The sequence below is a fragment of the Cyprinodon tularosa genome, unplaced genomic scaffold (genome assembly GCF_016077235.1).
Source record: "Cyprinodon tularosa strain WSP-4 unplaced genomic scaffold, ASM1607723v1 ctg592, whole genome shotgun sequence".
Taxonomy (NCBI): Eukaryota; Metazoa; Chordata; class Actinopteri; order Cyprinodontiformes; family Cyprinodontidae; genus Cyprinodon; species Cyprinodon tularosa.
The window spans coordinates 388197-401811 of NW_024039332.1; the positions used below are offsets into that span (position 1 = coordinate 388197).

Consider the following 13615-nt stretch of genomic DNA (forward strand, 5'->3'; position numbering starts at 1 on the left):
AGAGTCAGACTGGGAACATCATATCTCTGGGGCTGTAAGAGGTGCTCCATTCATAAGCTAAATAAACCATATCTCCAATAGTGCAATTTATTTATGGCTCCTTCACTTCCTGCACTCATGTTATCATACGCCTGGAAACACGCTTTCTTTGTTGACTTTGGCCAATGAGAGTCAAGAACACATGTTGCCATTGGCTGGAAATGAACTTAGGGTAAATGTACACTGTCCTATATTAAATTAACCTGACAGAAATGAAGGATTGTTAGAGCATCTTTACATGATATAACAGTGTTAGTTTGACTTGAAAAAAATGAGTGAAGTTACCCTTAAACAGATTAGACTGAGTAAAGTTGTTTTTTTAAGTAAAATTTAAGAGGGAGGCCCTTACACTGACACATCTGCGTGTCAAATTACACCAGCTCTTTCTCTTACCGTGTTAAAGCTGTCCAATTCACAGATCAACATTGCCTGGAGCTAAATTGTTTATCAATTCTTCTGATTTGGTGACATAATAGGTCAGCTTCAAAAAGCCCAGTACCAGTAAGCTGTGAGGGGATAGTTGCAGCTATTGAAGTGAAGACTGACAGGCTTTAGTCTTTATTTTAGCTGGGATTTTGTGCCAGCATCAGGGAAGAAGCAAGGCAGCCTAAATAGTGCCTGAAAGTGTTACGGTCAGAGAAGATATAGGAGAGATTCAGCAACCGTGTCTCAACCATTGCTTGCAACAACGTCCACTTTCCTTCTTAACGCTGTAATAAAGTTTTTGTGAAAGAAAATGTACAAAAAAAAAAAAAAGAACACTTTCATTGTTTTAATGCTGTATTGATGCCCCATAGAAGACAGGTAAGATAAAGCTATGAAGAAGTTTAAACTGGGCCAAGATTACAAAAAACATCTTAGATTTGGATTTCCTACAGAACACTGTTCAGATGCTTATGAGGAGTTGCAGCAAGCCATGGCACAGGTGGAGAATCTGTCAATAGGACAACTCCTAGTTGTACTGTTGGTATTGTCGCTGGTGAAGATTCTCAGTCATCTAGGTCATAGTCATTCCAAAAAAAGTTAAAGAACAAACCACTGGACTTTGTTTTGCAAGTTTGAAGACGCTTTGCTTCCCATCCAGGAAGCCTTTTCAATTCAAAATGTCTGGATTTGTTTTAGAGTTTCCGGCTTATAGGGTAGCCCAAACAAAGGCTTAGTTATGGCTTAGAAAACATGCAAATTGAACCAAAAAAACAAATTGAGATGTCAGCAGGAATTAATCAACTCTATCGCTGCGTAGGTTTCTGAGAGTTGGCATCTCAGACTAGAGTTGATTCCTTCCCACTATCATGTCAAACCTCATCGCCATGCAGGGAACCAAAACATCTTGCCTGGTTAGCCTGGCCAACAACGACCCTAACAACTCCCTTTTCAGAGGCATGGGCCAATATTAGGTTTTGCAAATTTCAAAGAATCACCTCAACGACTCCCCATTACTATAAGGTCGACCTGTTTTTTTCAATTTGCATGATTTCTAAGCCACAACAAGGTTTTTGTTTGGGCCAGCCTATAAGGCTAGAACTCAAACGTTACTCCAGACATTTTGAATTGAGAAAGCTTCCTGGATGGGAAGGGAACGTCTTCAAACCTGGAAAACAAATTCCATTAACTTTTTTGGAAAAAAGGCTATTGCTTCTAAAGCGAGAAGTCCTGATTGCAATCAAACCATGTTAAGGACCCAGTCTAGTCAGACAAGACCAAAATGTATGTTTATGACCTACATGCAAAACTCTATATGATGCAGAAAACGTCCTCCTGACTCATAACATCATGGAGATAAAAGCATTGTGCATTTCTCCAACATAAGGAAGCTGGGCAATGTTGAATTGGAAGATGGAAAAAAACTCAGGCTGCAAGACAGCTCAAACACGGAGAATAATGTAGTTTGGCACATTATTTGTTTATTTTGCATCTTTAGCAAGACACTACCAAATGTTAAAATGCAGAAAGTGACTCAGACATGTGTCTCGGTTTAGGTTTGTTAATTCATGAAAAATGGTTTGATTCTTTGCTGAGCAACAAACAAGAAAATGCCCTTAAGATATGCAGCCAACAGGCCAAAAATAAAGGGTTCTATCTTACTATGACTGACACTGGCTAACTTAGCAAGAATCCAGGTTATTTAAAAGAACAACCGTTAAAATTTGAGTGCAAATGTAAGGAGTTTGATTTCATTACCCTTTACAGTCAGAGATGCTGTTTGTTTGGATGAAAAAAAACAGACAGATGTGGCTAGTTAAACAGAATCCTGGGGGGGTGCTTCATATCTATGGCGAAATATTCAGGACTCATTCTGTTAACCAACAGCTGACTAAACAATAACAAATATTTAGCCTTTACATATATGCATGGGACTATAGGAATGGGCTTTAAAACTGGAAATTTACAAATTCATAACAAATTCATACATCAGTAAACTTGAAAATATCCATCAAAAGTTTTTGCATGTCAATTCTATTCCTACTTCACATAGATCTGATTGAGCAGAAACTCAGAGCACCTTGACCATAGAAGAACATTCAGTGCTGGTGAATGGGTCACTCATACTTCCTGTGCCCTCTCAGGCTTAGAGGGGAGAAAAGTCAACCTCTCGTCCTTAAGTCCCACCCCATCACCTCATCCGAGGGCCATCACCAATGATTACAGTCCAGCGTGGGGAGATTACAGCCTATTAGCACAAAGGCGGATGACCAGAAGTAACCTCACTACTGCGCTTCATGTATACATTATTCATCTAAAAAGAAAACACTATTTTAAATACAATTCAACCCAGATTTAAATTTTTACTTGTATCCTTGTATTGCACCAATCATTTTGCTCTATCCTTTTTTTTAAACGCTCAGTACCTGCTCCTCAGCATTGTATCTTGCTGATATATAGAAGTCAGCGTGTTCCAGTCTTCCTCTCTCAAGGTGGAACGCATAGACACTGTAACACCCTGACACAGGACCATGCTCACTAAAAAAAACAACAATAAAAAAAACACATTGTCTGCTTTTAGGATCCACCACAGCTGGCGTCTGCAGACATCAATCATAAAATTCGATTAGAAAAACCAAAAAGCAACAGAAAATTAGATAATGATCCTCAGCAGGAGGCATTGCTAAATAAAGATGGAAGCCAAGTAATAAAAGGAGGACAAGCAAAGAGGACCTCTGGAAACTGCAGTAAAATAAAGAGGCTGTGGGCTAAGGCAGCAGCACTTACAGAGGTGTCCAGGAGCCGGTCAGGTGCCTGTGTAGTTGTGTGTATATATGTGCAAGTGTGTAAAGGTGTGTGGTGTCTCGAGGGGCATTAGGCCAATTCGCATCCAGCTCTGCAAACTGGTAATTACCTACCAATTGGCACAAGCTCGATTAAGCTGAGGCAAGCAAGAAGAGAGCAGAGAAGGATCGCCTCAGATCAGCTTGGGCCTTGCTGGCTTCCGTATCACACCACTCTGAGCTCAACAGACGCTGCGCTCTCTTGGCGCACCCCTCCCTTCTGTCTCCCTCCCCTCTCCACTCTCTCCATCTCTGACACTGAATACACAGGCTCACCTTCTCTTTCAATGCGCTGCAAATTATACAGAGCCATAGGCTAGGTAGCATACAGTGACAACGAACAGGCGTGCTTGTGCAGGCACAACCATGCAAATGAAACCCTTTCTAAACTATAGCCTCCACGTTTAAACAAGCTGTAGAGTCTCATATCAATTGGGGCGTTGCTCTTGTTGATTAGACTATCAAATCAGAACAAAACACACCTTAGGAATCTTAAGCCTGGGAGTTCCGATTCAACGTCAACATATATCTACTGATTAGTGTGATTTTCAACAGAAACAGTTTAATCTTAGTTTTAGCAGTTGTTGAAACAAATTTTAGAGCAATAAGCGAGCAACAACAAGCAAAGTGAGGGGAAAATGTTGGTAGTCAACATTTTCCCTTTTTTATTACTTATTGCTTTATGTTTCCCAGGAGTAGCTTTGGACTAGCTGGTACAATGTTCACCATGGGAGAATGGCAGACCTGCTTCAGCACTTTAGGCTGAGAGGTTGCCTATCATCCCACACAAGGAGAGAGACTGGGAACAGAATGCTGAAACAGCATTAAGGCTCTCAGACGTAGAGCTGCCATATGGCCTGAGAGCATCCTGCCTGACCACAGTAATTGATGACTACCGATAACAGGTTTCAGAGGTAAAGTTTTCCAGGTCCAGAGATGTAAATGTAAAGGAATTTGCTTGGGATTATTCTTTTTAAACAGTTAGGAGAAGTGAACTGAAAATTATATCCCTTTTGTTTCATTAGGAATGCTTTGCCAGGGAGCTATCAAAGTATTTCTTCCATAAAAACCCCACAAGCCTCCTAAGAGGAGTCACAAAGTTTCAAACGCCGATTTTAACAAGAACGTATTGCTTCCTGCCTATTGGGTGTGGGGAAGCTACCTTTACTGCTTTAATTAAATATTAACAAGCAAAGGACTTGAATTACATGCCGCACAGGGCTACCCTGGATAAGGATTACATTAAATTATTTAAAATGATGCGCTGCAGGGTGTCAGGCAGGTGGGAAGCTGTCATAGGAGCCTATCCCTAAGGCCCCTACCCTACCAATTCTATGGGACAAAACAGCAAAACAGTGTTTTTTCAGTGTATGGAGAACTGAGCTTGGGGATAAATCCAACTGGATGTCAAGATTTTAGCAAGAGTAGTCCTGCATTATGCACCTATGTAGGGATTTAATGGACTGCCTACTTCAACAATATTACTTCCTGTCAAGAAACATGACGCTAAAAGTTAAGATTATTTGGAATCTAAAGTTGGAAAATGAAACATTTTAAATTTAATCTTACAGTAAAAACATCTACAGATTGACTTGATTTTGGTGCAGTAATACTATCTGACTGGGACGCCATTACTTTGGCTCCAGATGGCAAATACTTGTTTTCCTGGGGGTCATATTCTTATTGGTTTCCCTCTGGGAGTTTGAGCTTACTGCAAATAATAAAGTTATAGTATAAGGGCAGAGTTTTTAATGAAAGGTTGAAATGTAGGTACTTTAATATTGACCATCCCCTCCTTCTGGAAATGTTGGTGTTACAAAGCAGAAAAACAGGCAAGAAGAAAAGAAGAATCAAAAGACTTCTTTATAATGCCTTTTGTATAAATACACTTCTCCTTAGGAGCAACATGGAGCTTCAGCAGCATCAGGACCTTACTTTATTCATGGAGGATAGAAGGATTTGGGAGGGTTAAGAGCTTGATGAAGCTTTGAAGGCATATAGGCTGCATCAGGAATTTGTTTTGGTAAAAAAGTAATTTCTTGTTCCATTAACGATTCTGGGGGAGACTGTCTCTCCAACTCACAATGGGTAACCTTGCATATAAACAATGCATGGCGGAAATAAAGGCTTCTTAAATGTCCCTGATACCAACTCCTTTTGCAGCTAGAAGGTGAAACTCTTCAGATCCTATTTATGCAACATTTTAAGCACTGATACAGCTATAGCATTGAAAGCTGTTTTTTTTTTTACCCAAATCTTTAGATTTGGCAGCTCTGCTGCTAAAAAAGGAAATGAATACAAAGATGGAAAGTGTTTTGTCAGGGTTATTATGCAATTGCTGATTGACTTATTTCCTTATTATGTTTAGTCCCATTTGACTATATATGAAAGTTAAAGAGAGTTTTTTTCAGGTCAATTTCAGTTCTGATATTAGATACAGAAAACAAATCAAATTAAACACAAAAAAAATTCTGACTCATTGCAAAGGCCATGGACTCGATGTATACACTCTATTTTATAAGATAAGGATATAAATGTAGTAATCAGGCAAGGTTTTCAATAATTCACTAAACAAAGAAAGAAAGATTCTAAATAAAAGTAAGCAAATATTGTCAAATCTTCATTTGTGGTAAATTCCATTTGCTTTCCTACATGAAAGCTATATGTTGCATCTTTGATATAGAACTTTGTCAAATAACTGATTAACCTCCTCAGCATGTTTTATACAACTCAGGTAACGAGCCAATTATTGAAATCAGGTGTGCTCAAACTTTTAAAATATGTAGGATTTGGTGATCCCTGCCCCAAACAGATAGTCTTGCTGCATGCAGTGCAAGTAAAAACCTAAATAGGTCTTTCATAGGTTTGATGTTTTTCATTTTATATTCTCCAGTTTTGTCCTGTCACTTGAGGATAATGTCCCCTTGTCTTTAAGCCTTTGTGACCCCCTTGATTGAAGCTTATCTAAACATAAACTGATCCACTGCAGTAAAGTAAAAGAAATGATGTAGAAAAGAAAGGTATTTTAGATTTTGGGAGTCTTTCCTGAGCCTCAATGCACCTCATAGTAATGCTTGGGTTGCCTCCAAATTGTGGTGGGAATAGGTGTGTCGGTTTATCAGCAGAAGCTCGCTATGCTCTCCAGTTTTTGCCGGTAGGCCGCAGGAGTTCAGCACCCCATCGCTCCTGGACAGCTCCGTCCAATCAGCTGCGCTCTTCTGCAGCGCGTCACCCTCCCTCATCCTCCTCATCTATCCCCCTCCCTCTCTCCATCATCGGAGCATGCATGGCGGAGGACATTTCAGACAAAATGCTGACTTTCAACCAGCGGTTTATTTGTAAAAAAAAATAAAAATAAAAAAAAAGGCGCACTGACAACCATTACCGTAAACAGAGGAAGTTGTGGTGGATCCGCTTTTAACGCTTCCTCGTTTCGGTGCAAGCACACTGCGGCAAATCGGTCTCAAAAAGACACGAGATGTGAGCTATACATGGAGGGGAGGCTTGAAAATGACGTGTGTCCGGTTTCCACGCACAATGTCACAGGATATTAAAGCAGCTGGCAGGCCATTAAATGACACGTTTATCACATTTCGCTCATAAAAGGAGCGATAATTTAATATTTCTGGGTTTAACTGGTGTGGTCTGATCAAATTAAACAAGGATGTCCGCGTTTACTTGTAAAGCGCGTGGGAGAACATCCAACCCATCCAACCCTACCTGATTATAGGTAGCCAATCTGCTATTTCTCGGATTATAAAGCACGTTTTCAGATATAGCCTATATCTGGCTCCTAGGATATAATTCAAGGAGCGCTTTGGTGCTGCCTAAAGGGGCCACACGTGTAGCCTTAAGATAAATAAAAATATAACTATAACGACGTTTTTAAAACGCGGGCAAAGCGCCAACAGAAACAAACGTGTTCGGTTAACACGTTTAAAACAGCTGCTTTTGTAAAACAAAACAAAACAAAAAAGCCGGCGATGAATCGCACACAATGAGGCTCTGCCCCTGAGAGAGAGAGAGAAGCAGGTGCATTACCCGGTTAACGGAATAAGGATAACAATAATAATAATAAAAAAACGATTATTAGCTACTGAAAAATCAAGAGAAGCGCAAAACTCACCTAATATAATCCAGAGTGAACCAGAGACCAGGACGAATGCGAGCATGTCTCTCTCATGGGTTCAGGTGTCCCGGGGCCGGAGCTGCAGCATCGACTGCAGCAAGTCGCCGACAATCTGGGAGATTAAGGAGAGACGGTGGGGAGAGGGGGAGGGTGGCTGAAAGAGAGGGAGGAGGGGGGTATAAGAGAGCAAAAACTGATGGGGTTCGTTTGGTCCAGGGTGTAGAGTGGGCTTTAACATAAGCTGCATGTGTGAATTAAAAAAAAAGAAGAAGAAGAAGAAGCAGGAAGCCTTCTGGGGGCATCATCGCGTATTTTCAACCTTGTTATTCCAATAAAATTTCTATATACCTATTAATGAAATGCATAATAACGCATGGTATTTATATTATTATATATATATTACTTTTTAAATTGATTGATTTTTTAAAGGGGATGCGCAGAACATCACGCCATCCCTGCAGCTGAGCACGCTGTGACACAGGGTAACTTTGCATCAGAGTCACGTGGTTCATCAAGACACGCCCACTGAACTAAAGTAACCTTGAGGAAGGCTGACACAGAGACGAGGAGGGTGGGCAGATGGAGGAGAGGAAATAAGAATTGCATCAAAAATATCTGCGACCACATACTACAGCCCTACACATATAAACACCTTACTAATGCAGACGTTTATTTGACAGTTTACCCCGCCTAAATGTAATCCATTGTCTTCTTTTATTGGATGATTCGGTCTTATTCTTCTGCTGACTCACCTTATTAAATCGGTCACTGGAAAGGACATTCTGTTTTTGATCCATAAGCAGAAAAAACTCAAAGCACATTGGAAAAAAGAGCCAATGCTCTCCTTCATACACAATGAGAGGAATCAGTCAAGTAACCAAACAAGCAGGGCAGCCAATCAGGTTACAGCTTGTTAAGCAATTCTTTCAATTTAAAGGGGTTTGTAAATGTTAATTGGGTTACCTGTAATTTGACTGAAGAACCCAGAGAGAATGACAGTGGATGAGCTGATGGCAAAAAATTTGACGGCTTAGTTTATTTATTTTGCACTGGGATCAAAGTCCACTAATCTCTGGGCAGTATGTTTTATTCCCTACCTCCCGCCCAAAAAAATAAATAAATCTGTATTTTAGACATATTTCACATACATTCTGAGAAATTATTTAGAATACATTGATGGAAACAATTGTTCATCCTTAATGAATGTAAAAAAAAAAAAAAAAAAAAAAAAGAGATTTAATTACAGCAAAAAACATTGTTTACAGTATTCATTAGCCAAAACAAATCAACAAAGATGTGCATTAAACAAATCCAGTGAGACACTCATTGTACAGTAAAACTATTAGTCTCTGCTAAGTGACATCTGGAGTATTTGTAGAAAATGTTTTTATGTCTATTTCACCACTGTGGAGGGATCTAATCTCCTTTGCAGAATTATTGTAACTAATTCAGCATATGACTTGTCTGTTTAAGGTAGTGCCAAAACACCTTGACTAGTCTTAACTATTCACTTTAAATCAGTCTTTTGTTTTTTTCTTTAATAACCTATTTAGAGGGGGATTTGCTTCATTGTTCTCCTTTCTGTTCCAAAGCAGGTTCCATATTTCCATCATCTCTGCCGGTTATCCAGGGTCTGAGGAAGCAGAGCAGCCCTAGTGGTGTATATGACCCCTATGAAAGACTGGAAATGTTCCAGGAGTCTTTATTGTTCCTGTAGAACATTTTTTTTTTTTTTTACAGCTAGAAGTATTAAGAAACTATTAAACTACAATCACTCTGTCAACAATGAACGTGAAAAAGATTAATCAAATGCTCAGGAGAGCAATAGACACAGAAATAAAGAAAATAATCAAGAAATTTAGGCTGTTAATCTTGCATTTTGTCAGGTGAGGCTCTGATCCCAAAGGATGGAACATGCCTTGCTCATTGAAAAATTTAAGTGTTCATTCAGGGTAATACCTGCAATTTTACTACACATCCTGACAATGCCATGCAGTCTATTTTTGAGATGTAACAAATTGGAGATATAACATATAATAAAGTAAAGGGTGAGGATGGATTAAATGAAAAAAAGAGTAAAACATCCACATAGAAGTGCTGTAAACTTTACAGTTACACAGCTTCCAGCTTCATTGTGTCCCCTCTAGTGGGAAGAATAAATTCAAAAGAGGCATGAGGCACTGGGAGAAACACGCACAGGGTCAGATTGACCCCTCGATAAAAGCTGAAGGGGTAATGAGGAGCTATGGTGGAAAACATGGTTGGGTAGATACAGCCACTCTTAATATATGGGTATTTCCTTTACCTTCTCTGAACTCTATAAACTCTATAAATATGCCTTCCCTGGTTTGAGTCTCGGCCCATAAACCTTTGGACATCATGTCCTCCACTTCTCTCTTGACTACAGTTTTTGCCACTAAACCTTACTATTACAATCTTACTGTATGTACCCATTTTTATTTTTTTTGCAAGATGTTGTTTAGCTGTCCTACTGATTTCTACTTCTCTTAGAAAAGTCAGGAAGTGTTTCTGTTGTCTCATCACAGTTTCTGCAAAAATAAGGTATTCAGTCCAATCCAATCCAGTTGTATTTGCAATTTTAAAAAAAAGCACAGCTGACCAAAGTGCTGTACAGAAAATAAAACAAAACAATAAAAAAAACAGAACAGTGCAGATAAAAACAAAACAGCTTAAACATAGGCAAAAATAGCATCCAACAAGAAAATAATAATAAAACCTTTGTATTTCCCCACACAAAGTAAAAAAACTTTAAAAGTTTTGTGTTTTATTGTGTGATAAAAAACAGAAAATATTGAAAATGTACCTACAGTAGAGTAGATTTGAAAGAGCTTTAGGTGAAAACCTGCAAATAGTTAAAGGATGAATGTATTTAGTTAAAGGGCATGATTAGTGCTGAGGTTGTGAGCACATAATTCCTTTCATAATAACTACTAAAGCCCTAATATTAAAATATATTTAATATACGCTGCTAAAAAAATAAAGGAAACACTGAAATAATCCATCCTAGAGCTGTATAAATTAAATATTATCATTTAATACTTTGTTCTGTACAAGGTTGAATGTGCTAACAACGAAATAACACAAAAATCATCAGTGGAAATCTAATTTATTAATGAATGGAGGCGTGGATTTGACACACAATAATCAAAGTAGAAAAACACAGTCAAGACTGATCCAATTTTGATACTATGTCCTTAAAACTGGTAAAAATGAGGCTAAGTATTGTGTGTGGCCTCCACCTTCCTGTATGACCTTGGTACATCACCTGGGCATGCTCCTAATGAGGTGGCAGATGAACTCCTGAAGGATCACCTCCTAGACCTGGACTAAAGCAACTGCTGAACAGTCTGTGTAGCAACGTGACGTTGGTGGATGGATCAAGCCATGATGTCCCAGATGTGCAAAGATGGATTTAGGTCTTGAGAATGTGCGGGCTAGTCCGTTGCTTCAATGCTTTCCTGTTGCAATAACTGCTGATACACTCTAGCCATATGAGGTCTAGCATTGTCCTGCATTAGTAGGAACCCAGGCCCAACAGCACAAGCATATGGTCTCACAAGGGGTTTGAGGATCTCATCTCGGTACCTGATAGCAGGTAGTGTGGACCTCCAAAGAAAGGTCTACCCACACCTTTACTGACCCACAGCCAAACCGGTCATGCTGAAGGATGTTGCAGGCAGGTCATTCTCCATGGTTCCTGCAGACTCTGTCATGTCTGTGATATGGGCTCAGTGTCAACCTGCTTTCATCTGTGAAGAGCACAGAGCACCAGGGGAAAATTTGTGAATCCTGGTGTTTTCTGGCAAATTCCAAGCATCCTGCATGGTGTTGGGCTGTGAGCATAACCCCCATCTGTGGACATCGGGCCCTTATAGCTTCCTCATGGAGACAGTTTTTTAACTGTTTGTGCAGATACATGCACACTTGTGGCCTGCTGGAGGTCATTTTTAGGGCTCTGGCAGTGCTCCTCCTGTTCTTCCTTGCACAAAGGCAGAGGCAGCGGCCCTGCTGCTGGGTTTTTTCTTTCCTCCTATGAACATTCCTACATTCCATCATATGATCCTAAATGGAGTTGTGTCTCTTCTTAGCCTGATAGATCCTGGAGATGCATTTGATTTAGTTGATCACAACATTCCTAGAAAAGCTAAAGGAACCATGGAACAGCACCAGGATCGCTAACATCTTATTTGTCCAACAGATTTCTGTTTTCTCATTTAATAAAATATTGAAAACTACAGGGAGACTTGTGGGGTAACACAGGGTTCAATGCTCAGGCCAATTCTATTCATTCAATCTATGCTTCCAACAGGTCAGATTATCAGACCACATCTGATTAACTTTCATGGTTATGCTTCACTTAGCTATATTTGTCCATACATCCTGATGCATACTTCTAATAGTCTTATTAAACATAAAAACGTGGATAACTTAAAACTTTCTGCTATGAACTTCCGACAAGACACAAGTTATCATCTTTGGAACAAAGTCTTAGAAACACTGTTTAGTCAGTCACTCCATCTAAATGGTATTAGATTTAACCTCAGATAATAAAGTAAAGAGAGTGGGACGTGTCATTCAAATCTAATAATAAACAGCTTTCAATGTTTTTTCTTTCATTTCTAGAGTTTTTCTAACATTAGAAATATCCTCCTCAGGAGTGATGCTGAAAAACGAATTAGTCATTAATTCCTATTAGAAAGTCCACATAATGCAGTCAAAAGCCATTAGCTTATAATTGAGAATTATGACCTGAAAACTTACTAATAATTAACTGCTTGTCTGTGCTGATTCCCTGATCATAGCCAGCTATTAACCAGGTGTGCCATTATCCTCTCCATCATAGAAAGTAGTCCTGAATAAGTACTTCTAGGTTCTTTTTGTGTGTGCATGCTCTGTCTTCTTGTCAGTTTTGTCAATCGTTGCAGAAGACGGCTCACACTGAGCCCGGTTCTGCTGGAGCATTCCTCCCTCTAAAAGGGAGTTTTGCTCGCCGCTGTCGCTACATGCATGCTCAACATAAAGTTGCAAAGTAAACAACAAAAGGCAAGCGACTTTCTACCGTCAGTACATGCTCTTTCAGATGAAGTGAGTTCTGCAGGTCAATGAATAGATATAATTAGTTTCATTAGATAAAAAAAAAATTGATTTGATTAAAAAATCAAAAAAAGGAATTGAATCAAATTAAATTGCCAAATCGAAAAATTATGTCCTTTTTGTTTTGGAAATATTATCTTTCTGCCCAAATAGCTATCCTTTATTATAATTATTATATATATGGCCACTTATAATGATGAAAGGCATTACAGACTACTGACATATTGAAAAAAGGGTCAATTAATTTACTGTAGCTGGTGTGGTTTAATTTGAAATAAAATATTATTCCAAAATAAATTGCAACATTTCAACCTCTTCATTATTCTCCCTGTTCTGATGGAGCAAAATATTTTGGGATTATTCTATTGAATATAAACTGCTGACTAATGACATAACTAATATAAAACATGCAGACTAATGCTTCAAAGGTTTATTTCTCTCCAAAATCAATATTTGTTTTACTTTTTTTCATCCAAAAACCTGACTATGTGATATGTATATTTCTAATTTAGAAGCCCTTTACAGAAACAGAGAGGGAATTATTTATCAAAGACTAGAGAAAATAAATATCTCCACGTTTGCAGAAGAATAGTCTATCTGTCCCCACTTATGCAATTTCCCAGCCTTTTTTTCTCAACAGCATAAAAGATAAAATCATCCTTCCAACCATATCACTTTAAGATTATGACCCTCTCCATGAAACCATTACGGTTCATCACCTCATCTTTAACCATTAACCATGCAGTTTCAGTTAGAGGGCCATCTGAGGTACACACAATTCATGCTAATGCCCCAATAAAATGAAATGTTCTATGCATAGAGGGACGTAGGAAATAGGGAACCTAGATGTGACATTTGCCAACTAAGGATGTTTGGTTATTTACAGGTTAAATGCTTTTATCTAACAGCTAGCCTCAGGGGCAAGTTCAGAGAAAGAAAACCAAACCTCTGTCTTGCGCATGTGGCTTTCAAAAGGTAAAAGTGCAACATTTAACAACCAGAGGCGAGTCATCTGATACAACCAGGGGGATTTATTATTTTTACATTCCCTTTTCATTACTGTGCA

The 13615-nt window shown here is 38.9% G+C and overlaps 1 protein-coding gene across 1 annotated transcript in view; it reads right to left on the reverse strand.

Moving 5' to 3' along the window:
• The window catches only part of acsl6 (acyl-CoA synthetase long chain family member 6), a 49903-nt gene extending 42379 nt beyond the window's left edge, over nucleotides 1–7524 (reverse strand). The window contains exon 1 of the mRNA XM_038306822.1: nucleotides 7432–7524. Within this exon, the coding sequence (XP_038162750.1) occupies nucleotides 7432–7477 (46 nt within the window). The 5' untranslated portion in view covers nucleotides 7478–7524. The remainder of the gene's footprint in view (nucleotides 1–7431) is intronic.
• Nucleotides 7525–13615: the final 6091 nt, after the last annotated feature.